The sequence below is a fragment of the Myotis myotis genome, unplaced genomic scaffold (assembly GCF_014108235.1).
Source record: "Myotis myotis isolate mMyoMyo1 unplaced genomic scaffold, mMyoMyo1.p scaffold_m19_p_3, whole genome shotgun sequence".
NCBI classification, from domain to species: Eukaryota; Metazoa; Chordata; class Mammalia; order Chiroptera; family Vespertilionidae; genus Myotis; species Myotis myotis.
In genome coordinates, this window is record NW_023416335.1 from 54,310,320 (window position 1) to 54,336,665 (window position 26,346).

At 39.5% G+C, this 26,346-nt stretch overlaps 1 protein-coding gene across 18 annotated transcripts in view; it reads left to right on the plus strand.

The window, feature by feature from the left end:
* Window positions 1-526: 526 nt before the first annotated feature.
* The window catches only part of RBM26 (RNA binding motif protein 26), an 87,318-nt gene continuing 61,498 nt past the window's right edge, over window positions 527-26,346 (plus strand). For all 18 annotated transcript variants that reach the window (XR_004965776.1, XR_004965777.1, XR_004965775.1 and 15 more), the window contains exon 1: window positions 527-728. Coding sequence is in view for 2 of the 18 variants with exons in the window: in XM_036297370.1 (XP_036153263.1) it covers window positions 658-728 (71 nt within the window). In the remaining 16 variants the exon portion in view is untranslated. The remainder of the gene's footprint in view (window positions 729-26,346) is intronic.

Sequence of the window (26,346 nt, forward strand, 5' to 3'; positions counted from 1 at the left end):
CTTTCCCTCCCAGTAAAAAAATAAAATAAAATCTTTATTCCTTAAGAGGGCCGAAGTGTAAAAAGGCACAAAAGCCTCAAACACGCAAAAGCTCGAACTACGGCACTCCCTACAGTTCGCTCTCCGCGAATCCTACGTGTCTTCCCAGCAGGCTCCGGGTCATCGCGAGACTTTCTTAATTCTCGCGAGAGTTGCCGGCAGCCATCTTCTTGGGGGTGCTGGGAGCCGGGAAGACCCCCCGAATCGTTCCCATTGAGCTGCTCTTCGTCTTCGCTTTCTTCATTTTGCCTCTTCTGCGTTACCGACAAGCAACTGGTCCCGCGGCCGAGAGAAAGCCCGGGTCTAGGCGCGTGTCGCGTTCCCGGTTCCGAACGATTGGCTGGGGTGGAGGGAAGGGGGAGGGCTCAGGCAAGCCGTTGCTGCCTCAGCCCGGGCCGGGGTCCGGGGAGGGGGAAGCTCCTGGCACCCCGTGGACTCGCGGCCTGCGGCGGTCCCCGCGGAGCTGTTCACCGAGCCGGCTCGCGGGAACCTGCCACCGGCGCCTCCCACCGCGGCCCACGCGGGCGGCGCGCGGAGGAGGGGGCGGGGGCAGCGGCGGCTGTAGCGGCCGCGACCTGGGCGGGCGGAGGAGAGTGACGGGCCTGGGGGCCGCGGTGGATGGTTTCTAAAATGATCATTGAAAACTTCGAGGCACTGAAGTCCTGGCTCAGCAAGACTCTCGAGCCCATGTGAGTACCCGGGGCTTTCTCCTTGCAGGGAGGGAGGTGGGCGATTGGCGGGCGCCGATCAATGCAGTTGCCCAGATGCATGCGGTGGAGGCCGAAGCGGTGGACGGAGGTCTCGGGGCTCTTGTATTTTCTCCTCCGCTTCTGTCCTCGTCCCCAGGTTTTGCATATCCTGGAGGGCCTTCATCTTACCGCTGAGTTGGTCCTTGAACCGCTGTCTCCTGTTCTTGTCTTCACGTTATAGGTAGACTGATCCCCAACCTACACACATACACACACTTTGTGTGTTTCCTGAAGGTCCCCAAATCGGCTTCTTTCTCTTTTCTTTTTCTTTCTTTCTTTTTTTTTTTTTTTTTTTTTTTTTTTAGCGAATCCGAGCATAATCTTCTGCCTACAGACTATCATGCTTATTTAAACGAACTGAATGGCCCTTATTAAAGATTTGGATAGTTCTAAGCCACTCAGGTTTTACCTAAATGCTATCCCTGCAGGAAAAGCCACGTCTCCCATGTGCCGGCTAGCTCAGCGGCCCCTCTCTTAGCTGGTTGAAGATGTAACAGGTGCTGAGATGCTCAGTAAAATTCCCCTTTTGCCACCTACACGGTCGTTGGCTTGTAGAGGAGGAAGAAATGCAGTCCATCCATATGGAATTTTTAGCAGTTTTAAGTGGGGTGTTGTAGATGGGCTGTGTGTTTTGGGGGAGGGGGTTCAGAGTGCTGAAACGCTTTGGATTGGAAAAAATGAGTGTTTTAAGGATTTATCTCTGACTACATAAAAATATATAACGGGCCAAGTGCTTTATAAAGTTGGTTGATTTACAATAAACTTAAAGTGCATTGGGGAAAATTCACTCATTCAATAAATTTATTAAGCACCTACTTGGTACTATGGGAAGTGTTGGGGATGGAGCTTTCAAGTTCCAAAATTGACAAGGCATAGTAAGCAAATACGATACCTTCAGGCAATAATAAGAATAGTGACGGTTGTAATAATGGATGTAAAAGACTGATTAGAAGGCCTCTCAGAGGAGGTGGCATTTGAGCAACATCATGGGGGAAGAAGGAACCATCTGTGAAAGTCTGAAAAAGAATGTTTCTTGTGGCAGGAACAGCAAGTGCAATGGCTCTTAGCAGAAGTGATCATAGTGTGTTCTCTGGAGAGAAAGAAGATAGTTACGGCTCCAAGGAACCCAAGGAACCCTGTGGTGGGGGAGAGAATGGAAGGACATGAAGTTGTAGAAATAGGGGCCAAGTCATGGAGCATCTTGGAGGACATGTTCAAGAGCTAGGATTTTATTTAAATTATAATGGAATACGTTAGATGATTTAAAGCAAGCAAAGACTGATTTGATTTTGTTTTTAACTTAGTTAGGCTGCTTTGTAGAGATTAAGGGGGCAAAAATGGAAGCAAGGAGACCATTGTGAAGGGCATTGTAGGCAGAGATGTAGGTAATTTGCATTAGAGTGATAATGGAGACAGAACTAAATATATTTTATAAGTTAGATTTGATAGGACTTGCTGATGGATTTTATGTGGGAGATGTGGGAAAGTCAAGTCAAGGATGATGACTAAGAAGTTAGCCTAAGCAACTGGATGGGTGATGGTAGAGAAGGATGGAAGAAAAAAGGTTGAGGGAAAGAGGGTAAGATGGTTGGTTACATCTAAGTGAGATGTCAAGTAGGTAGTTGGGTCTGTGACTAGAGCTTAGGCCAGGACTAGAGAAATTTGGAGTCACGTAGATGATATTTAAAGCCATGGAACTGTGAGAGATTTCCTAGAAAAATGGGTAGATATGCAAGAGAAGAGAGCCCCGGTCTGTGGTAGGGAGAAAATGGGATATATGTCACTAAGGGGATATATGACAAGAGGCAAGTTGTGAACTTAATGGGATGCTGCAGAATGGGTGAAAAAGATGGCAGTAGATATGTGACGCTTTGATCTGGCAAGGTAGATGTCATTGGTGACCTTAGCAAAAATAGTTTTACTGAAGAGGGATGGTACAGATTGAAGCCCTATTTCAGGGATTTGGGAAGACAGTGAGCATCAGTGTTGTATCGTAATTGAGAGGGAGAACTCGGGAGCTAGAATGGCTGGATTTGAGTTCTGCCTCTGGCACTTACCAGCTGTATAATATTGAGCAAGTTGCTTAATTCAGTGCCTCTTTCTTCACCTCTAAATTGGAGAAAATAATGAATATGTGTTAAGCAAATCTTTGAGTGCTGCCTGGTTTATAATTAACACTGTTTTAGATGAACAGAAAACTTTAAAAAATGTTATGAGTCAAAATAAAATAGTATTCTTCTTTTTAAGCCTCCAATTTTTGAATTACTTATCAACTTTACTGCCATTTCTCTTTTTTCCCCACTAAGCTAAAATTATATATAGTTACTTAGTGTTTATGCTTATAATTTTTCTTTTTAAAAAATATTTTTTATTGATTTCAGAGAGAAAGGGAGAGGGAGAGAGAGAAATATCAATGATGAGAGAATTGATCGGCTGCCTCCTGCACGCCCCCCTACTGGGCATGTGCCCTTGCCCAGAATTGAACCTGGGACCCTTCAGTCCACAGTCCGACGCTCTGTCTATTGAGCCAAACCAGCCAAGGCTATAATTTTTCTTTAGTTTTAACAAAGCATATTCCAGGTATCATGTAGCCTACTCAGATAACTAGCCCTGCAGTCATTACTTTTGGGATAAATAAGGCACTACATTAGTAGTAGGAATTGGGATTGGTCCTTCTATAATGTACATTGGTGTGGTAAAATTAATGGGATGCTGCAGAATGGGTGAGACTTATCCAAGTTTCTGCTCCTTTAATTGCATTTCAGGTGAATTCTTTTAGATGATGAGTTTTAAAGCTCCAATTATTTAAGATCTGTGGTTTCTAACCTTGGTTTTGTGAAACTTTAGAATGGGCTCATTATCTGGAGGAATTTTTTTTGCTTTACTTTAAAGTTGTATAATTGCCAAATAGCACCTATTTGAGGGAGGAACATCTGAAGAAGAGCTAAGAGTAAGATATAACTCAAATTTGTATAGAACTTTTTAGGTACTTGTACTAGTAAGGCATCTCATGGTTTTGGACTTTGCCCCACATTTTGAATGTATTCATCCAGGAAACATTTATTGATTATTTAATCTCCTCTGTGCTAAACAGTGTGTTAGATATTGGGAAAATAGTAGGAAACAAGACATGAAATGACCATCTTCATATTGTTTACCAGTTAGCAGAGAAGACAAGTGTTAAACAAGTAATTACAAGTGTTGTGAAGTCCAGAATGTTGTCAAAATATATGTCTGGGAGGTCAGGAAAGGCTTTCCTGGCATAACATTTGATCTCAGTCTGCAAGAATGAAAGGCAGTTTGCTGGGGCAAAAGGATGGGAATGGAGATGTATGAGAGCATTCTAGGTTTTGGAGAGCAGATTGGATGAGGCCCTAAAGCAGTGGTTGTCCACCTTCCTAATGCCGATACCCTTTAATACAGTTTCTCATGTTGTGGTGACCCCCAATTTCATTGTTACAAATTGAACATAATTAAAGCATAGTGATTAATCACAAAAACAATATGTAATTATATATGTGTTTTCCGATGGTCTTAGGCGACCCCTGTGAAAGGGTCATTCGACACCCCCCCCTCGCCCCCCCCCCCCACGCCCAAAGGGGTCGAGACCCACAGGTTGAGAACCGCTGCCCTAAAGTGAAAGAAAATGTGTCTTGGAGGAAATTGAAAAAAGAGCAAGAATAGCAGCATTGGATAGCACCAGAGAGAGGAGCCAGATCACATGACTTTGTTGAGTCATGTTAAGGATTTTGGATGTCACTGAAGGATAATAGGAAACCAGTGGTGGGTTTTAGGGCAGGAGAGTTTTCAGATTGATATTTAAAACAAAAATAGCCTGGTTGCAGTTTCAGCATGAAATAAAATTCAGTAAAGCTGTATTTTATTTGATTATAGTTCTGTAGGTATATCAGAAATCTGAGTTAATTTTTCATTATTGAAAGTGTAGGTGTTAAAATTGACCTTGAAATACTTAAAATTGATGTTTTGTTCTCTCAAACATTTGCTTAATTATACTTGCTAATAACATAAAATTAGATATTGGTCTTTCCTTTGATAATGTGAAGAAAAATCTGTGTTCTTTTTTTCAAGTTTTCTCTTTTAGTTTTTAAACAGAAAAGGTTTTCTGCTGTTTTAAAACTTTTGTGAGTTTACATATCACTAAATGTGGCACTTTTATAAAATCATGAACTTTTTTGGCTGAAGGGAAACCTCAAGATCTAATCAAACTCAATTTTTCAGAAAATAAAGTTGAAAGGCATTTAATGATGTACCCAGATTTTGCGAGTTTAGTAGTAAAGAACAGAATGCCTAAATTTGTGCTCCTGCTGCTAATGCTAAGTACTCCTCTGAAGATAGTGTGTTGTGTGGTGAAAAGAAAATAAGTTTTGAGTCCACATACACCAGTGTTCAAATCTTAGTTCTGCCACTTACTAACTGATTTCCTTATTAGTATAATAGGGAGAATTATACTTGTTTCCTTCTGTAGTTGAAAGGATTGAAGGAGGCACATTTTTTTAGAGCCTACTCCTTTCTTCCTTCCTTAAGTACTGGTTGATTAAACACAAATAGGTTACATTTCTATTGTTACTGTTACTATTATCACTATCATTGCTACTGCCACTACCACCTAACATTTGTATTCATTGATATGTTTTCTATTACTACCCAGTTCTATGAGGTAAGCATTGTTACCTCCATTTTGCAAGTGATGGCACTCAGGCCCTGAAGCATAAAGTCAAGATAACTTGCCTAGAGTCACAGAGTTAGCTATAGCTTGTAACTAAACAATGATTTAAACAAAAGCTTTTAGACTTGGGAGTCGTGTGTGTGTGTGTGTGTGTGTGTGTGTGTGTGTGTGTGTGTGTGTTTGAGTCATGTTTTTAAATTACTACTATACTTTCCTATTACTGTTTTCTCTTTTTTATTATAACATTTTCATAGTGATAGCTGCTATTGTAAGGGAACAGGTTCTGAGGCGTCATGGTTATCAGTGCTTTACAGTTTTAAGAAATAAACCTTTTAGGAATTTTTGTAATCTTTCCACCTTCACCCACACTTGTTACGGTACCTTTCTCACCACATTAAAATACATTTTTGTTCCTGTTTTACAGGAAGAACTGAAAGGTGATCATTTTACTCCTGAACTTTACCCCTGTTTCCTTCCTTTGATCTTTTCCTTTCTACAGACTCTTCTGGGCATAGAAAATCTAATCTTTCATTCTTTAAGGAAGAAAAACTCAGCAACAATAGCAGCAAAAACAAAACAAAATATAAATCATATTTTTCCTCTAGTCACTTGCATCCTCGCTTTCTTTTCTTTTTAGAGGTGAATCTTGAGAAATAGTAGTCTTTAATTTTTCACACTTTTGCCTCCAACCATTTATTTCTTAATGCTTTACAATATAGCTTCTTTCTGCTTATGTTCAACCAGAATTGCTTACTTCAGTGTTACCAATGATTTATGTTTACTAAATATAAAGATCTTATATAAACTTTATGTTCTTTGACCTGTATTTATAACATTAGACAATGTTGATGCTGCCCTTTTTTTTTTTTTTTTAACTTTTGAGGTATTGATTCCCTAATACTTTGGTTCTCTTTTTTCTCAAATCCATTCTAGTCCCTTTAGTTCTTTTCTTGCCTTTTAATTGTATTTTGTAAGTTCTGTTTTCATGACTTTTTTTTCCTCAACCATTTCTCCTGCTACCTCATTCACATTCATTTCCATGGATGGTTTCTATTATAATTTGTGCCGGTGGTTCTTAAAGTTTTTTTGTGTGTATTGTACATTCTTTGAAAGTTAAAGAGTTCCTTCTTAGGATGTTGCATATCTTTCATACATATTTACTTTGAATTTCAGAGCTTTTCAAAGAGAGCCTCTACTTTATGCAATTATTTCTCATATTTATGTTTTACTTAACCACTGACCACTCTTCAAAGCCTTAAGCTCTTATTTCCAATTTTAGCTGCTTATCTACCTAGTTCTCTTATCTGAACTTCAAACTATATTTCTGAAAATAAATGTTATCTGAATTCAATTATTTTCATTTCATTTTTCCAAATTATTCAAGTGTTAACATAAGGAACATCCAAACCTCTGGATAATTTTTATTTTTAAAAGAGTTTGAGTCAAACCAATGACATTGCCAGGAAGCAAGATCTGAAATGCTCTGAGGATAACAGTTTTGCAGTTTCTTTTATACATGAGGAATAAGAGAGAGAATGGAAGGACGATCACATAAAAGTGGGTAAAAGCAAGGTGTGAGGTAGTCAAGATTCTGTGCTCCCTTGAGGGTGGTTTTTCAGGAGCCTGGAAAAGAGGACTAAGGTGTGTTAACCTAGATCAGTGGTTCTCAACCTTCCTAATGCCTTGACCCTTTAATACAGTTCCTCATGTTGTGGTGACCCCAATTTCATTGTTACAAATTGAACATAATTAAAGCATAGTGATTAATCACAAAAACAATATGTAATTATATATGTGTTTTCCGATGGTCTTAGGCGACCCCTGTGAAAGGGTCGTTCAACCCCCAAAGGGGTTGCGACCCATAGGTTGAGAACCGCTGACTTAGATGCACAAGAATAATGAACAGGGCTTGCTTAAAAACTTTTTACTAATGAAGTTCTATGGACAGATGTGACTACCCACCATGACCTGCCCAGTTAGGAATTTATGATTAGATAAATCTGTGAATTTACTTTTCATCACTGAACTTGTCCGTTTTATTTTAGAACCCCCCTTTTGTCCACAGTTTCCCAATTTGGTTATCAGTCCAAAGGATGCATTGATGACCAGCCTTTTGGTCAGATTGTGTACTAGGAAGGCTCATTCCTAAGGAAGTCTCAGTACCTATGTCATCTTGTTGAAATGGTGAATTGTTGGGGATGGGACAATATTCTAAGCATGGGATATGAGCTGAGGCTGTGTTTTCTCAAAAGAGAAGAGTAGGTAAATGGAAGGCAGTCAGGTCTTATGGCCTTTGTTGTGAAAAACACCCTGCAATATTTTTGTCCTGTGTAATAACATGATCTGAATTTTTGCCATCTGTCTCATTTTTCTGTATTTTGCATCTAGTATAACATTTACATAAGCCATAAAAAGACTATTAAAAATTATCTTCTACATCTTTGGTAATCATGAACAGTTGGAGTATATAGAAAAAGCCAAAGGACAACTATAACTATTATTATGATTAATGTTATTAGCAGACAGGTAAAGACAGTCAAACAAAATGGTTTCAGAGTTCAATATCAGTCTGTAGGTATATATGCCTGTTGATATCTTGGGATAGCTGTCTACCTCTAATGTCAGTGGCTTGCATCTTAGAGGAGTTTTTGATATTCATTGTAGGCAGAGATGAGTGTTAGAGACAGGGATAGATGTACATTCATGATTAGGTACCTGATAAGGTCCCATCCAAAGGTTAGAGAGTCTTTGATGTCCTTTCCAATAAATAAAATCTCCAGGTGGTAGAAAATGACTTTTTGTGTGTATATGTGTGTGTTAATCCTATCTATTGATTTTTAGAAGGAGTGGGGGAGAGACAGAGAGAGAAACATTGATGTGAGAGAGACACATCAATTGGTTGCTTCTCACATATGCCCTTGACCAAGGCCGGGGATTGAACCTGCAACTGAGGTATGTGCCATTTACTAAAATCAAACCTGCAATCCTTTGGTTCGTGGGCTGACACTCTAACCACTGAGCAAAACTGGCCAGGGCTCCAATAAGTTTTTGATTTCTTCCTCTCTTCTCCTTCGAGCACTCCCATGATGCCAATGTTGGTACCCTTGAAATTGATACCCAGAAGCTCCTTACACTACCTTCATTTTTAAAAAAAATATTTTATTGATTTTTTTACAGAGAGGGATAGAAAGTTAGAAACATCAATGAGAGAGAAACAGATCAGCTGCCTCCTGCACACCCCCTAGTTGGGATGTGCCAGCAACCAAGGTACATGCCCTTGACCAGAATCAAACCTGGGACCCTTCACTCCCCAGGCCAACACTCTTTCCACTGAGCCAAACCGATTAGGGCTACCTTCATATTTTTATATTCTTTTTTTTTTGCTGCTGTTATGATTGGATGTTTTTTGCTTCCTTATAGTCCAAATTCTTGATTTGGTTCTTCACATCCTCTATTCTGCTGTTAATCCCCTGTAATTATTTATTTCAGTTAGTATATGTTTCATTTCTGACTGGTCCTTTTTTATGTTAATGTTATCACTATAGGAAGTTCTCATTAAGTTCCTTGAGCATCCTTATAACCATTGCTTTGAACTCCTGTATCTGGTAGTTTTCTTGCGTCTATTTCATTTAGTTCTTTTTCTGGAGATTTCTCCTCTTCTTTGATTTGTGACATGTGTCTTTGTCTCTGCATTTTGACTACTTCCCTGTATTTGTTTCTATGTATTAGGTAGATTTGCTATGTCTCCTGGACTTGGTAGAGTTGCCTTGTGTATGTAGTAGGTGTCCTGTAGGGCTCAGTGGCTCAGCCTCCCCAGCCACCTGAGCTGGGCATTCCCGTTGTGTCCTTGTGTGAGCTGTGTGTGCTGTCCTATTGTAGTTGAGCTTTGATTTATGCTGGCGTCTTTGGGAGGGCTTAACTCCCAAGTCAGTTGGTTGCTAGGATCAGCTGCAGCTATAACTGAAGAGCAGGAGCCCACCCTATAGAGCTCCTTGGTACCCTTGAAATTGGTACCCAGAGGCTCCTTACACTTACTTCAGTGGCGCTTTGGGGCTCAACGAATCCTCCTCGTGAGTGTGTCACTCATGGAGGTGGTAGTATTGTAATCCAACGTGATTGAAGTTGACCACTTGGTACCCTGGAGAGGATGGTGCAAGGTCAGCTTTTACCTGTGCCCTTGCCTGGGACTACCCAGCATGAGCTACAAGCAATCTGCACATGGCTGCTGCTTGTGTTGAGCTTGAAGGTACTGAGGAGAGGCCAACCTGTGAACCAAGGCTGCCTGCTGCTAGTGCTGGGCCTGGGGCCACCTATTGAGAGGTATGGGGTATGTAGATACTAGCTGTTGCTTGAGAGATTGCAGTGTTTTTATCTGCTATTGGAATCAGGATAATGCTGGCTTCATAAAGTGAACTTGGGAGTGTTTTCTGCTCTTGGGTTTTTTGAAATAGTTTAGAATAGGTGTTCTTCTTTGAATGTTTGGTAAAATTCACCTCTGAAGCCATCCAGGCCAGGACTTCTGTTTTTGGGGAAATTTTTTTTTTTTTAGATACAGCCTTAATTTTATTAGTTGTAATCTGTCTATTCAGATTTTCTGATTCTTCCTGATTTATTTCTGGAAGATTGTATGGTTTCTGGGAATTTATTTAATCCATATTGTCTAATTTGTTGGCATTAGTTCTTTGTAATATTTTTAATCCTCACCTGAGGATATTTTTCCATTGATTTTATTTTTAGAGAGAGTGGAAGAGAGGGAGAGACAGAGAGAAATGTCAATGTGAAAGAAACACATAGATTGGTTGCCTCCTGCACGTGCCCTGACCAGGGCCCAGGCTGGGAGGAGCCTACAACCGAGGTAAGTGCCCTTAACCGAATGGAACCCAGAACCCTTTGGTCTGTAGGCCGATGCTCTATCCACTGAGCCAAACCAAATAGGGCTATACTCTGTTTCAATTATTTCTGCTCTGATCTTTATTTCCTTTCTTCTGTTCACTTTGAGCTTGGTTTTTAGTTCTTTTTCTTATTTTAAATGTAAAGTTAGATTGTTTTAGTTTTTTCTAGTTTTTTAGAAATGCTATGAATTTCCCTCTTAGGACTGCTTTTGCCATGTCCCATAGATTTTGGGTGGTTGTGTTCTTATTTTTATTAGTTTCAAGGTATCTTTTTATTTCTTCCTTAATCTCATTGTTAACTCTTTCAGTGTTTACTAACATTTATTTACTTCCATGCCTTGTGTGTTTTTCAGTTTTTTTCTCATGATTGATTTTTAGTTTCATACAATTATGGTCAGAGAAGATGTATGCTTGATGTGATTTCATTCTTGTTTTTGTTGAGAAATCAGCTGTTGGAATTATGGTAGTTACCCTTGTAGGTAACTGTCTCTCTCTTGTTGCTTTTACGATTCTCTGTCTTTAACTTGTGCCATTTTAATTATGGTGTGGGCCTCTTTGAGTTCTTCTTTGGGGCTCTCTATGGTTCCTGAACTTGTGTGACTTTTTCCTTCACTAGGTTAGGGAAGTTTTCAGTCATTATTTCTTCAAATGCGTGGTTGATCCCTTGTTCTTGCTCTTCCCCTATGTTGAGGATGTTGTTATGCTGTATGTTGTCCCAAAGGTCCCTTAAACTATCCTCATTTATTTAAATACTTTTTAATTTTTGTTGCTCTGAATAGGTGTTTTCTGCTTCCATTTCTTCTAAAGAGCTGATATGATTTTCTTCTTCATCCAACCTACTGTTTAGTTCTTCTAGTCTATTGTTCATTTCAGATATTGTATTCTTGATTTCTCACTGGTTCTTTTTTATTATTTCCATGTGTGGTTTTTTTTTTTCATTCTGTTGTTCTCACTAAGTTCCTTGAGCATCCTTATAACCATATTTTTGAACTCTATATCTCATAAATTGCTTGCCTTCATTTCATTTCTTTTTCTAGAGATTTCTCCTGTTTTTCACTAGGCATGTTACTTTGTTTTCCCATTTTGGCTGCCTCTTTGTGTTTTATTCTGTGTATTAGGTGGATCTGCTGTGACTCCCAGTTTTGATAGGCTGTCCTTATGTAGTAGGGATGCAGTGGCACAGTCTCTTTGATCACCTGAATTAAGTGCTCTTCCCCTTTCATATTTTTGATGTGACAAAATGCTGTGATTTTGTTACTAAGTTGTAGTAGCTGTAGCTATGTTTTTGTGTGTGTGTGTGTTGTTGATCCTCACCTGAAGATATTTTTCCATTGATTTTTAGAGAGTGGGAGAGGGAGAGACAGAAACTTTGATGTGAGAGAGACAACACGGATTGGTTGCCTCCCGCATGCACCCTGACCAGGGCCAGGGATAGCGCCTATACCGAGGTATGTGCCCTTGACTGGAGTCAAACCTGGGACCCTTCAGTCCACAGGCCAATGTTTTTTATCCACTGAGCCAAACTGGCTAGGGCAACTGTAACTGTTTTTACTACTCTTTAACATTTATGCTATAGTTAATAGATTAATATGCTATTTTAAAACAATTACCATATTCTTATTCGGTTAATCAGAGTTATGTGTACTTTTGTCTTTTTATTTCAGCTTGAAAATCTCCTTTTTATCATTTTTTTTTTTGTAAGGCAGTTCTAGTGGTGGTGAACTCCTTCAGCTCTTGTTTGTCTAGGAAAGCCTTTATTTCTCCTTCAAATCTAAAGGATAACTTTGCGAGAGAGCATATTAGAGGCTGGAAGTTTTACCTTTCAATAATTTCAGTACAGTCATGTGTTGCTTAATAATGGAGATATGTTCTAGAAATGCATCATTAAGAGATTTTGTCATCAAGTGAACATCATGAGAGTACATTTATACAAACCTAGATGGTATAGCCTTCTATACAACTTGACTCATGGTAGCCTATCACTCTGGCTACAGCTTGTTACTGTACTGAATACTTAGGCAATTATAACAATGATATTTGTGTATCTACACATATCTAAATAAATATTAAAAAGGTACAATAAAAATACACAATAAAAGGTAAAAAATGGTAAACTTTATAGGGCCCTTATGAATAGAGCTTGCAGGACTGGAAGTTGCCTTGCATGAGTCAGTGAATGAGTGGTGAAGTGAATGCGAAGGTCTAGGATAATACTATACATTACTGTAGACTTTATAAACATTGTACACTTAAGTTACATTAAACTTCTAAAAAATACATTTTTTTCTATGATAAATCTTACCTTACTGTATCTTTTTCACTATATAAACTTCAATTTTTTTTTAACTTATTGGCTTCTATCTAATAATACTTAGCATAATACACTAATACAATTTATAGAATTCTTTCTTTATATCTATGTTTTATTATTATTATTGTTATTATTGCATTTTAAGCTTTTTTGTTAAAAACTAAGACACGGATACACATATTAGTCTAGGCCAGGGGTGGGTAACCCCTGGCATGCGTGCCAAACATGGCACACCAGTAACTTTTGCTGGCATGAGAAACCTTCTCTTACAATCTTCCATTTACAATTTTTTTCTTAATACTGACTTTTTTATTTTTCAAATAAATTCAGTGTAGGTGCATCTTAGGTAAATAAATAATTTTACATAACAAGTTATCTTAAAGACCATAGACAGGGATTGACGAGAGAGGGGAAGAGCAATTTCTATGCCTCTGCCTTAACTCTCCCTGCCTTCCTAGATCCAACCAGTGTTTTGGTTTCATCCACATACACTTGGGAATCTTTGTTCTCAGTGATGAATTTTGTTAAGTGTCGCAATAGGAGTAGCCTGACGGATGAAAGTAGTAGCTCGTGCATATCTCTGAAGGTCACGAAATATAAACCTGATGTAAAATCTCTGTCATCAGTGATGCAGCAGCAAAAGTCCCACTGATAATATCAAACAGAGTCATAAAGTTTTCTGTTGGAGTATCAGTGTACATGTATACATTAAAAAATAAATGTATTTTTCATCATCATATACTGTGTTTTTGTCGCTCGAATGAATTTTATTATTTCTTCAAGGTTCTTCACATACGTACACCTTAAAAGATATCAAGTAGGCATAACATGGTCTCAAAAAATAAGGGTTGGCACGCAGAAGAATTTTGAGTCAGAGATTTTGCTGGTTTTGGCATGCACTCACAAAAAGGTTGCCCACCCCTGGCCTAGGCCTACACATGGTTTGGATCATCAGTACCACTGTCTTCCACCTCTACTTATTATCCCACTAAAAGGTCTTCAGGGGAAATAATCATGGAGCTGTCATCTCTATTATAGCAATGCCTTCTTCTGGAATACCTCCTGAAGATCCTGCCTAAATCGTGTTGAGGAGGTCTTACTGTTTTCAGAAATGTTTGTGATGGTTTGCTTGCTTTTTGTTGTTTTCCATCATAGATTTGCTTGTAAGCAAATAATGTGCCATGAACATTCCTTTCTATTAATGATAACCTTTCACTGTTGGGGCTCCATAAGGAGCTTGTAGGGGTCTGGAAAAACTTATGCTAAACCCTTCACTGAATTTTCTTGAGGGTTCATCTTTTTGTTTTTGAAGTTTTTCTATTCTCTTGCCTCTTTATGCATTCCTGTTCAATTTCCAGTAATTCCTCTTTAGTCAGTTCTTCAGGAACCACTTCTAGGAACGCCTTAATGCCATCCTCTTTCACATCTAAGTTAAAGTTGTTTGCCATCTCAAAAACAGCCTTGTTGAATTTTGCAAACTTTTTTTTTTTTTTTTTTTAAACTAGAGGGCTGATGCACGAAATTCGTGCAAGGGGCTTGGCCCTCATAGCCCCTTGCAGCCCCAGCCGGCCCTTGTAGCCTCTTGCAGGCCCAACTTCGTCCGGAAGGTCATCCGGCTGTTTGGTCTAATTAGCATATTAGCTTTTTATTATATAGGAAGGATTATATAGGATAATAGGAAGCTTATTTAGAAAGTTACAGAAGTAGAAATGAGCTGTTGAAGAAATGGGCTCAAGAAACAAGTGACAGAGGCAAAAGGAGGAACCCTTGGAATTTAACAGAAAGATGGGGATGGGGGGTGTGGAGAAGGAGCTGGCATGCTTCCAAGAGGGAGAGCTGAATTTTGCAACCTTTGTCCTTTGATGTTATAGCTACAGTGTCACTAGGCAATAGACATTTTTCAGCTCTGTTACAATCTTATGGGGTTACCATTGTATATGTAGTTCATCACTGACCAGACATTATTGTGGTGGCTGACTGTGTGTCATTCTACCCTCTCCTGGCCTGTAGAGTTTCTGCTGAGAAATCTGCTAATAGCCTAGTTGCAGTGCCTTTGTAGGTTATTATCTTTTTTTCCCCTGACTGCCTTTAAAATTCATCTGTATCATTGGCTTTTGACAGTTTTAATATGATGTGTCTTGCAGAAGTTCTTTTTGTGTTGAGATAATAAGGTGTTCTTTTACCTTCGTGGACTTGTATATCCAATTTCTTCCTCAGGTTTGGAAGTTCTCAATTATTATTTCTTTATTTTCTTTTCATTATTATTTCTTTAAGTATACTGTCTGCTCTCTTCTCCTTCTGGGGTACCTATTAGTCTTATGTTGGCTTTTCTAATGGAGTGATATTTCTCAAAGTTTCTTCACTTAAAAAATGTTCTCTCTCCTCTTTCACATGAATCATTCCTATATTTCTATCCTCCAGCTTACTAATTCTCTTTTCCATATGATATGTCCTATTTCTAATGCATTCTAATGTATTTTTAAATCTCATTCATTTGAGTTCTTCAGCTCCAGAAACAAATTTCTGTTTGTTTCTCAGAATTTCAATCTCTTTGTTAAAGTACTTCTTCTGTGCATTACTTTTATTCCTGAGATCATTGTATTGCCTTTTGGAGTTTTCTTTTAGCTAGTTGAATTTCTTCAAACAGCTAATGTCTTTCTTTTTATTTTTTTGTAACAGCTTTCTTTTATCAGTTAGATTGCAGTATTTCATGTCTTTGGGTTTGCTTGCTGGAAAAATATTTTCTTTATGTGAATACCGTATTACCGTGACTTACGGTGTTTGATGGGAAGCGCCTTTGTTGCTGCATTTGAACTAGTGAACACTTTTCTTGTTTAGGCACGACCTGTGTAGTTTGATTCTAACAGTTCAAACAGGTTGGTGCTTAGGAGCCTTCCTTTTGTTTTCTAGAGAGTGGCGCTATAAGAAGTTAGTATTTTTTTTCTCACTGGAGCTGACTTGCTTCTAAGTTTGGGAGTGGGTACATTTAAAAAAAAAAAAGGGTGGTGGCAAACCCCAGGGGAGGAGTGTCTTTAGCACTTGGGGCTTCTAATGTACCTACAACTCAGTAGGGGGATCATCAAGTGGAGGGGTCCCAGAGATCCGTGAATAGTCTTCTTGCTTCTTGGGGCAGATAATGGGGAGACAGTTTCCTTCAGTTCTCTTTGTCTGCCTACTTTCCTTTCCCTCCCCTGTCACTGCAGTCTTCCTTCAGGGAGAGCAACTGGTCCCTCCAGCTATAGTGCTCATGGCCATGCAGCTTTTACCCTCCACTTCTCTGCCAGAAAGGTTATTGTGGCTCACAGCTGTACTGGCCAGCACCTTCCCTGCTATCAGTGACGGGTTGGGCCTGAGCTGGCAGTCAGACATCTGTCTTGCAGTCTGGGGCTCTCGCAGTCCCGCACCACTTGCTCCTTATCGCTGTCCTGCAGTGGAGGAGGAAGAGGCTCCCACCACTGCCACTGCGCTCGCCAGCTGTGAGCCTGGCTTCTGGCTGAGCAGTGCTCCCCCTCTGGGAGTGCACTGACCACAGGGGGCAGCTCCTGCATTGAGTGTCTGCCCATAGTGGTCAGCACGCGTCATAGCTAGCAGTTGTTCTGCCATTTGGTCAATTTGCATGTTAGGGTTTTATTATATAGGATAGGATTATGGTTAGGAAGAGGTTTTTAAATCCAGCTAGCTTTTGTTGGATTATGACGTTAAAAGAGGTTTTATTGTCATGCCGAAGTATTTGGACATTTTGTGGAGTAAGTTATGGACAGCGGGGAAGATCATTAAAGCAAGGAAGCAACTTGATCAGATCTCTAAGAATGATACTATGGTATGCAGAGGTTTGGTTAGATAGCATTTTGGAGACAAGGAAGATTAGTGGTGTTTATTTGTTTGTTTTAACCCTCAATTTGTTTCCTAGATCATCTGAGGTTCTGTGTTCCTTATCCATTCTGATCCTTTTCAAAGGCTAGACAGGCAGGCAGGCCTCTATGGTCACCATTTTGGCTTCTGTTGTGCATGTCTCAGAGTAGAAGCACCTTTCTCTGCACCATCTTGACTTATATTGCACATGTGCTTACCTCCCCTTTCTTGTTCTCTCTCTTCTCCCAGTAATTTGTGGCAAAGGACTGGTGATTCCCTGGGGAGTTTGTGAAGCTGTAGCTTTCTAGTGAAGTAAGCAGGCTTATTAGATTCAGCTCCCTGGTTTATTAGGCTTAACAATATCAGATTCCCTTTGCTCCCTTCCTTTATTAATATCTTACTACCTATGCTAATGTGTTTCTCCCCTAAAGAACTTTGGGCTTTATAATCTTACAAGGGTAAATGAATGAAGGTCTCATTTTCTGTAGCTTCTTGCTATCAAGTGGCATAGTCCTTCCTATGCCCAGGCCAAGAAATTCTTCCTATCTGCCAAAGGAATAAAGGAGTTAAAGGGAAGGGGGAGTCTTCTCTCAGGGAAAAGGGATTTTGCAAAGTCCAGGTCAAGTGAGGCTGTCCTAGGGAGGTGGCATGTGCGATGACAAATTCATGGTGATGCTGGACAAACTGGCATTCTTGTATAGGTGACAAATTTGACAAGAAAGTTAAAAAGACATGGTCCAAAAATGAGAATTATAGCAACTAAAGGTGAGAGGCAAAAATAAAGTGATAGAGCGAGGACTAACTTTACAGTGTCCCAGATTAGATTGAGGGGGGCTTTTGTGGGGTAAGGTATGTCACACCTATCTGAAGCCCTCTTGTTTACTGTACTTAATTCAAATTAGGCTGAGGGGAACATGCTAAGATTTCTCTCCTGAATATCCTTGGGCATTTTATGTCTGAATTACTTGGGCAGAAAAGGGAAAGCAGTTTTAGGTGAAGCCTATAGATCGCTCCATACTTCACCAACTCAACCATTTAGTTCTGACAACAATTCAATCCAGCCAGACTGCTGAATCTCATTTTCGGAGGGGGTGATGCAGATGGGCTTCTAATGTAAGGTCTATACTGTATAAACAAGCAATCTATAGTAATAAAAGAGTCATATGCTAATTAGACTGGGTCGACTGGACATCTTCCGGATGTCCAACTTCCTTTTGGAAAGTTAGGGGGTGACCAGGCCGGTAGGGGGGCAGTTAGGCAACCAGGCTGGCAGGGGACCAGTTAGGGGGCTATCAGGCTGGCAAGCAGAGGCAGTTAGGGTTTATCAGGCAGGCAGGCAAGTGGTTAGGGGCAATCAAAGCAGGCAGGCGAGCAGTTAGGAGCCAGCGGTCCCAGTTGGAGAGGGTGCAGGCCAGGCTGAGGGATCAGCTCCCCCCCCCCCCCCCCACACACGAATTTCATGCACTGGGCCTCTAGTCAGGTAAATATACACCCTATGAAAACCAAAGGAAAAATCCCCACAAAGGTTAATGAACACAGCAGATCATAAACCAGTTTCTGAGTCCATAAGACTGTCAGTTGGGAAGACTTCCAAATGCATGGCTTTTGCTGGAATGAAAGTAAAGCAGTTACAGTCTGATAGATCCTCTTTGTCTGCAGTTTCAACGTTTCTGGTGATGCCATCAGGTGTTCAGGTAAATTCTATGTGGCATATACATACACAGCCTTAGGAAAAAAGTTTAGCTCTCAATAATTCTTAGAGGATATATGGTTGGGGAAAAAAGATGAACATAGCCTTAGAGGGTTGAAGAAAACTAGAATAGTTCCGGAACCAGTTCAGTTTATAGGTAAACAAAATTTTGAAGACAATTAATTGCACTAGAGTCAAAGTATCCACAACTGGGCATTGTGATTTCTACTGAAACAAATTTTTAAAAAAATTTATTTTTATTGATTCCAGAGAGGAAGGGAGAGGGAGAGAGAGATAGAAACATCGATGATGAGAGAGAATTATCGATCGGCTGCCTCCTGCATGCTCCACACTGGGGATCTAGCTCATAACTGGGCATGTGCCCTGACCGAGAATTGAACCCCGACCTCCTGGTTCATAGGTTGCTGCTCAACCACTGAGCTATGCTGGCCGCTATTGAAGGCCGCTATTGAAACACATTTTTTCTCCTAAAGTTTTCCTCACTTTTATTAAAGAGACTGCATTAAGTCTAGTCTTAATTTGGCTTGATTATTTGCATAAATACAAGAATAGCAATTGGTCACACAGGCTTTTTAAATCTGCTTTACTGAAATTTGATAAGGAATGTTTAGACTGAGCTTTAATCAGCCCCTCAGGGCAAAGTAGTCAGTCCACACAGTTTCCATCAAGCTTTGCCTGCCATACCTATAGGTTTGCGTAAATTCCTCAAAAATATCTTGAGGTTCCTTTCTTGCCATCTTCTCAGGAAAGCAACCTTCCTTCCTTACCTGGAAGGACTGCCATGAACCATGTGAATAAGCAAGGTACTGGGCTATTTCTCTAATGCAGTGGTTCTCAACCTTCCTAATACCGTGACCCTTTAATACAGTTCCTCATGTTGTGGTGACCCCCAACCATAAAATTATTTTCGTTACTACTTCATAACTGTAATTTTGCTACTGTTATGAATCATAATATAAATATCTGATTTGCAGGATGTATTTTCATTGTTACAAATTGAACATAATTAAAGCATAGTGATTAATCACAAAAACAATATGTAATTATATATGTTTTTTCCGATGGTCTTAGGCAACCCCAAAGGGGTCGCGACCCACAGGTTGAGAACTACTGCTCTGATGGGTTTGTATTAGCTTCTAAAGTCAAATCTTGATTCCTTAAGGCTTTCTGGTGACATCCAGAGTCCAGGCATGTCTCTCAGACATGACATTCCAGTCAAACTCTTGGTTACTAAAACCACAACTAGAAACTGGTCTTATTGGATCCATGCAAAAAAGTGTATTGCCTTAACTCATTCATTTAGAATTGCCAAATTCTGGAGGGATTAGGTTGAGAAAAATATAAAGCAAAAGAAAAAGTTCTTGTCCTCTTAATGTATTGAAAAGGACCCAACTTTAACTGTATTAGACATTTAAAAAGTAAGCAATTAGCATTCTTTAGATTGGAAAATACATTTTATAGCTTCTAGAAATATAGGCTCCTTTATTGGCAAACACACACTTTTAAAAAAATATATATTTTATTGATTTTTTACAGAGAGGAAGGGAGAGGGCTAGGGAGTCAGAAACATCGATGAGAGAGAAACATCGACCAGCTGCCTCCTGCACACCCCCTACTGGGGATGTGCCCGCAACCAAGGTACATGCCCTTAACCAGAATTGAACCTGGGACCTTTCAGTCTGCAGGCCAACGCTCTATCCACTGAGCCAAACCAGTTAGGGTGGCAAACACACACTTTTAAGATACATACTTTTCTGAGACAGATATTATAAAGCAAAACTCATTGATCTAGAAAGGAACAGTTGAAATTAAATTGATTTGCTGAAATGTCTAAGGTTTTTCTCTTAAGATTTACCTCCCAGGAATTTGCATTTTAAAAAATGGTGCAGATAAGAGTTCTTCGAGATCAGATATTTGCATCTCAAAGGTACAGACTTCAGTTTTATAATGCCAACTATACTCCCTTTCCTTGAGGGACCCAGATTTAAATTTCTGCTAGTTGGCGAGTATGCATCCTGAAAGTGATCTTTTGGGGGCACTGTGGATGGAAGTGATACATCCTATTTTCTTTGTGGAGAGACAATTTTCTTCCTTGTAAAAGAGGGAGTAATTGGTTATCCAAGTGAGGCGTGAGTGACCTCCATGCTTCCTAGCCCCATGTCACATGACCAAGGCCCTTGCCTCACTTCTCACCTGAAGAGGAGGAGATCTCAAAGATTTCAGGTGTAGAGCATTAGCAACACTCACAGTGGTGACCAGGCACTGTTGGTTTTATTTAACTCCACAAGGTGTTTTTGATGGCCTCTGGCCTTAACTAGCCTTACTGGAGATCCTCACCCTCAAGGAATCTCTCTTTATATAAAAGGCTAATATGCAAAGTGTCCCCTTGGGAGTTTGATTGCTTGCTGTGACGTGCGCTGACCACCAGGGTACCACGCGGTGGTGGTGTGCTGGTGGCGAAGGAAGGGGGAGACAGGGAACCTGATCAGCCCTGAGTGCTGGCTAGGCCTAGGGACCCTACCGTGCACAAATTTTGCGCACTGGGCCTCTAGTGTTTAATTAACTTACACTGCCTTGGGCTTACCACTCTGGGGCCAGCTAGGCAGAGATAGCAGTTGTCCTTCTTTAAGGAAGATCATAAATTGCTGGGCCCCCCGGGGTATGAGAAGGCCAAAAGTTTTGGGAGAGATTAACAAACATTCAGTCAATCTTCAGATTATTTTAATATAAAATTTCCCATTTTTATATTTGCATCTGAGGCTTTTTACTTGTATACCTGTGGGAGATTTAATGAGGACTGGGATTTGGGAATTTTCAGCTTTGGAGTCATGATTTCCCATGTTTACCCGGGGCTATGGACATGAACACAGCATCCTGTGCCCACAATCGAATAGAAAGCTCTGGCTGGCAGCTTCTGCAACCAGGCTGTGATTGCTTGGCTGGCCTGGGCCTCCCTGTATTGGGTGATCGCTGGCCGGTTCTGCACACCCACCGCAGCGTTACTGGCGTTGCTGGCCTGGCCCTCGCTCTGTGGGGCAATTGACCTCGGAGTGGCCCCCAGATAGATTGCCCTGCAGAGGGAGGCCCCACCCACCTGCCGCAGCGCTGCCAGCCAGGTGGCCTGGGCCTCCCTTTGTGGCCGCTGGCTGGCTGGCTGGGTGGCTGGCTGGGTGGCTTGGGCCTCCCTCTGTGGGGTGATCGATTGCTGCGCAGAAGGAGTCCCCGCCCACCTGCTGCAGTGCTGCTGGCCAGGTAGCCTGGGTCTCCCTCTTTGGGGTGATTGTGACAACCCACCCCCACTCTGATTGATCGCCCTGCCAGCCGGTGGCCTGGGCCTTCCTCTGCGGGATGATCGTGGGGCGATGCGGGGCCCCCTGACCAATCTCATCGCATTGCACTTGCCTTGGCTGGCTTGGCGCCAGTGTGTGTCATAGCATGGTCATCCGGAAGGTCATTCAGTTGGTCGTTCTGTGTTGTTTGGTTGTTCAGTCGATTTGCATATTACGCTTTTATTATTATAGATGTATTGTGATAACTTTTTCAGTGATAAGAACTGGTTTGTGTGATTCTCATGGGTTGATATGCTTATTTTGTGGTGGTGATTTTATTTTGTGAAATTAAGTGGGTGTGATTATTCTCAATGAGTAACCTCTGCTGTAACTAACTGCTACATACAAATAGTATATTTTTGCCTTAATTTGAATTGAATGAAGTTATAATAAACTATGGCAAGCATTTTTTAATGTATATGTTATATTTGTCGCAATGGAATTCGAAATTTTGAAAGAGTAGTCTAAGTACAGAATAATAGAACCATGGCTGATGCAAATGAGATATTTTTCCTGAATATAAAGTGGAAATTTTGTTGGAACAGATGTGGGCGTATGCATGTTCTGAAGTTACTGAGTTAACATATTTGAATTTAATTTTAAATTCCCACTGCCACCTCTAGCTCCTCTCAAGATTACTGAAAATAGAAGCTTGGGTTAAATTTTAACAGTTATCTTCCTCTGAATTTCTAAAGCCTCTAAGAAACTTGAGCAAAACAAAATAGTTTTTTAAAACATTGTACTGGAATGTTAGCTTTTTAATTTTTAATTTTTTACTTTACTGTTTTGTTACTATTTTGAAAGTTCTAAATTAAAAAGTAAAAATTAATATGATGAGTGTATTAAGAATAATTTTAACATTTATATTAGGGCTTATTTGATTTGTGTTATTTAGAGTATTAAGAAAATTTATTTTGCGGGAGAGACTTAATAACATTTGATTTTTGCATTGCTTTGGCTTCTCCAACTTATTTAGTGTGTGTACTAACAGTTGGAAGAGAATGACCCTCTTAGATTGTCACCCCTATGCATTTCAAGGCCATTATTATTAGTTGTATCCTTAACACAGCATATTCAGAGATTGATAAAATTTTATATTTATGCCTTCAAAATCATTGATTTGAATGACTTCATAGCAATCTGGACATTACATTTGTCAAAGCTCATTGAAGCCATTAATTTTTAATCCTAACAGAGAAGAGAAATTAGAAATTCAAATGTTTTTGAATGCCCACTTTGCCCAATCCCACTGAACTGTTGTTCCTCATGTATCAAGTAGGCACCCACGTCAAGCCTTTTCTGTAGGGTGCCTTGGCCTAAGTTACCCTTGCACTCCATTTTGATCCCTGTTTAAATGTCATTTCATCAGGGACCTTTATTGATGATCTTACCTAAGATATATTCATTCATTTATTCTCTCTTCTTTTCTTCCTCCTTCCTTCCCTTCATTCTTTTTCTTCTATACTCTGTCCCTTTACATTGTATTATTTTTCTTTAGAGCACTTGTCTACATGACATTACATTATTTATATGTATGTATGCATTGTCTGTCTCCTCCTTATACTTACCCCTAAATTCCTTGAGGACAGGAACTTTATTTTTTTTAAAGTTGTATCCTTAAGATGTAGAACAGTGTCTGACATAGTAGGTGCTTATTAAATACTTTTGAAAGATAAATGCGGTATTTAGAAGATAATAAATGTATTTACTTATTCTGTCTCAGGTACTGTGTTAGGCCCAGAGGCTACACTCATGAGTAAAAAGTTCTATTTTTAGATTTTGATATTTTTGATAAAACTGCCTTACATAAGGTGTACTTTATAGTGTTGTATAACTTTAAACATGTTACTAATATTTATAGATTAGTAATTAAAAAGAATACTGCATTATCTTATATTTTATATAGCTGCACAATATCCCAGGAACAAAATTAACCTAGGGATTATGCTCTCTCAGATTTGTGAGGGATTTACTATCCAATCTAGTCCTTATCTGCCAGGGGCTATTCAGCCGATGTTTGAAACCATTCTAATGATGGAGAACTCACTTTCTCTCAGACAGTTTATTCTGCCTGTGGGAGGCCTCTGATTATTGTTTTTTAAAGTCTGTCTCTATTTTAAGCCAAAAATGGTTGCTTTCATTTACTAGTTCTAATTATATCCCATGGAGGATATAGTGAATAAATGTAATCCTTTCTTGTGATAGCCCCTCAATTATTTGAAAGCCTACAAAACTCTCTCTGACATTTCAATTTTCCTGAGAATCCCTACGTAAGCTATCTGACCATTTACCATTCTGGTCTTTTTCTATGAATCTGTTTGAATTTGTTATATATTTATAAAAGTTGGCACTGGTAAGTGAAAGCACTCCCTGCTGCAAAAGAGAACTGCACTGCACTGTTTTCTTGGAAGTTCTCAGTGTTCTCTTTTATTGCATCTTTATGATTTAAGTTTTCTCCCAACCATTTCACACCTTGTCTCACTTGACTTACTATTAACTAAAATACTTAGTTGCTCCCCCCTGCACCTCACCTGCCACAAATGCTATTGTTATGTCATGTCTCATGCCTGCCTTATTTTGCAGTTTCTGGTTTTCTTTATGTTTTCCCCACCTCCCCTCACCTCCAACCCCCCCTGCCCCCCAAATACACACACACACACACACACACACACACACACACACACACTACTCTGAGTTAGACTCATGCTTTATTGGCAGATTATGTTTTTGCTGGGCTAAGTGCTTATGAAATATAGAATCAGTGGGAATTTGGCATGCTTTCTGAGGTGGGAATGCAGTTTGCCACTCTTTCAGTATTCCTTTGTCCTTAAGCATTTTCAAATCTGATTTTTTTGGTCTCTTTCTCTGATCTGAAAGAAGATTTCAGCCCCCCCTCCTCCCCTTTTTTCTTTCACATGTTTCCAGAATGGTAGCAGTGTAGAAGAGGGTAAAGTGTAGCTCTGACAAGATATGTATCATTCACACCACAAACCTATTGTCAGTAGCAGCTAGTTTAGTAAAGTACTTAATGAACAATCAATCTTGCCATGGAGACAATTTTAAAAAGTAACTAACCCCTTATTATGTGAATGTGATTCTTTTCATTAGGTTATTTAGACTTTTGTTTTACATCATTTATTTTGCATTGTAGGTTATCATTGCTAGATGTTGATATGATGCAGCATTGGCACTTTTAATTAAGACAAATAGAAAAGAGAACACATTTTGCATGTTCCTGATACATACCATTTTGGTATATTATTAAATATTCATAGTTCAGATTATTTTTTACTAAGCTATAATTTGCAAGCACATACCTTTTTTTGTCAACAATAAAGATAAAAAACACACAAAAAAACCCAAAATAATTGAAATACAAATAAAATGCTTTCTTATAAGACTTAAGAAAAATTGCCTATCAAATACAGATTTACCTGTTTTGCTGTTAAGTGTGAAATTACAAATCTTCTAGTTTATAATTTGCAATCTAACAAATTTTAAAAGGCAGTCTGCCTTTCAGGCTATCTCAGGTACTTAAATTTTTTTGTGTATAATAGTTGATTTGTTATGGTTGTGACTTTTATTCTAAATTTTATTCAAAGTTGTTGAGCAAAGATTGTTTGGGAATTTTGTCTTACTATTTTATAAAACTGTAGTCTATAGACCATAGTAATTATAAAAATCACAAAGGTCTTTCTCCAGATTTTTAGATGCTGACATATTAATCCTTTGAAAACAGGGTGGGAATAGAATAGATTTGGTGTTCAGTTTAGAGAAATGTAAACTGACAGTTACATTATTAGAAAGGCATTATTAAATTGAAAATTCACAACAAACCAGTTTTGAATCAAATTATAGCATTTAGATTCAATGTAGAGACTGAATTTTTTATTAACAGCAACTGCAATAAAACAGTATAACATTGTGATATAGTATTAGTGATTTCTAGTAAACTGAAGCATGTTTAGCTTGATGTCTAGTTAGGTTAATGCTTAGTTGATTGTGTTTATTCAAGTTACCTAACATGCATAAGTGTTGTTTCATGGTTTCTCATGCAGTAATACCAGATTGCCAGATATAAGTATATCTATAAATACTTCATGAGGTGGTTGTCACATTTCTTCATGCTTATTGTATCACAGATCTAAATATTTCTGTGCTCATTATAATTAAATGGGAAAATATTAATTTATCATAAATTATTTTGTCTGCATTTAAAAAACATTGGTATAAGTAACTATATTGAAGTAAATTATGAAGAAAAAGTTTTTTAAAATCTCTCATGTAACATTGAAATAATATTTTTCCCCCTTGTTTTTTGTTTAGGTTATAACTTACTTCAAGTCTTTGCAAATAAATAGTAGTAGATCTATGAGAAGGTGACTTATGATAAGTAACAAATTACCCTGAAAATGAACTTAGTAGCACAGCAGACATTTATCATCTCACTAGAGGCATAGTGCACAAAATTTGTGCACAGAGGGGGAGGGGTCCCCTCAACCCAGCCTGCACCCTCTGCAATCTCAGACTCCTCGGGGGATGTCCGAATGCTGGGATCAAGTCTAAAACGGCAGTCAGACATCCTTCTCGCAATCCAGGACCACTGGCTCCTAACCACTCACCTTGCCTGCCTGTCTAATGCCCCCAGCTGCCCTCCCCTGCTGGCCTGGTCACCCCAACTGCCCTCCTTTGCCAGCCTGATCTCACCCCTAACCCCTTGCCACCCTGATCTTGCCCCTAACTGCCTTTGCCTTGGCCCCCACCACCATGGTTTTG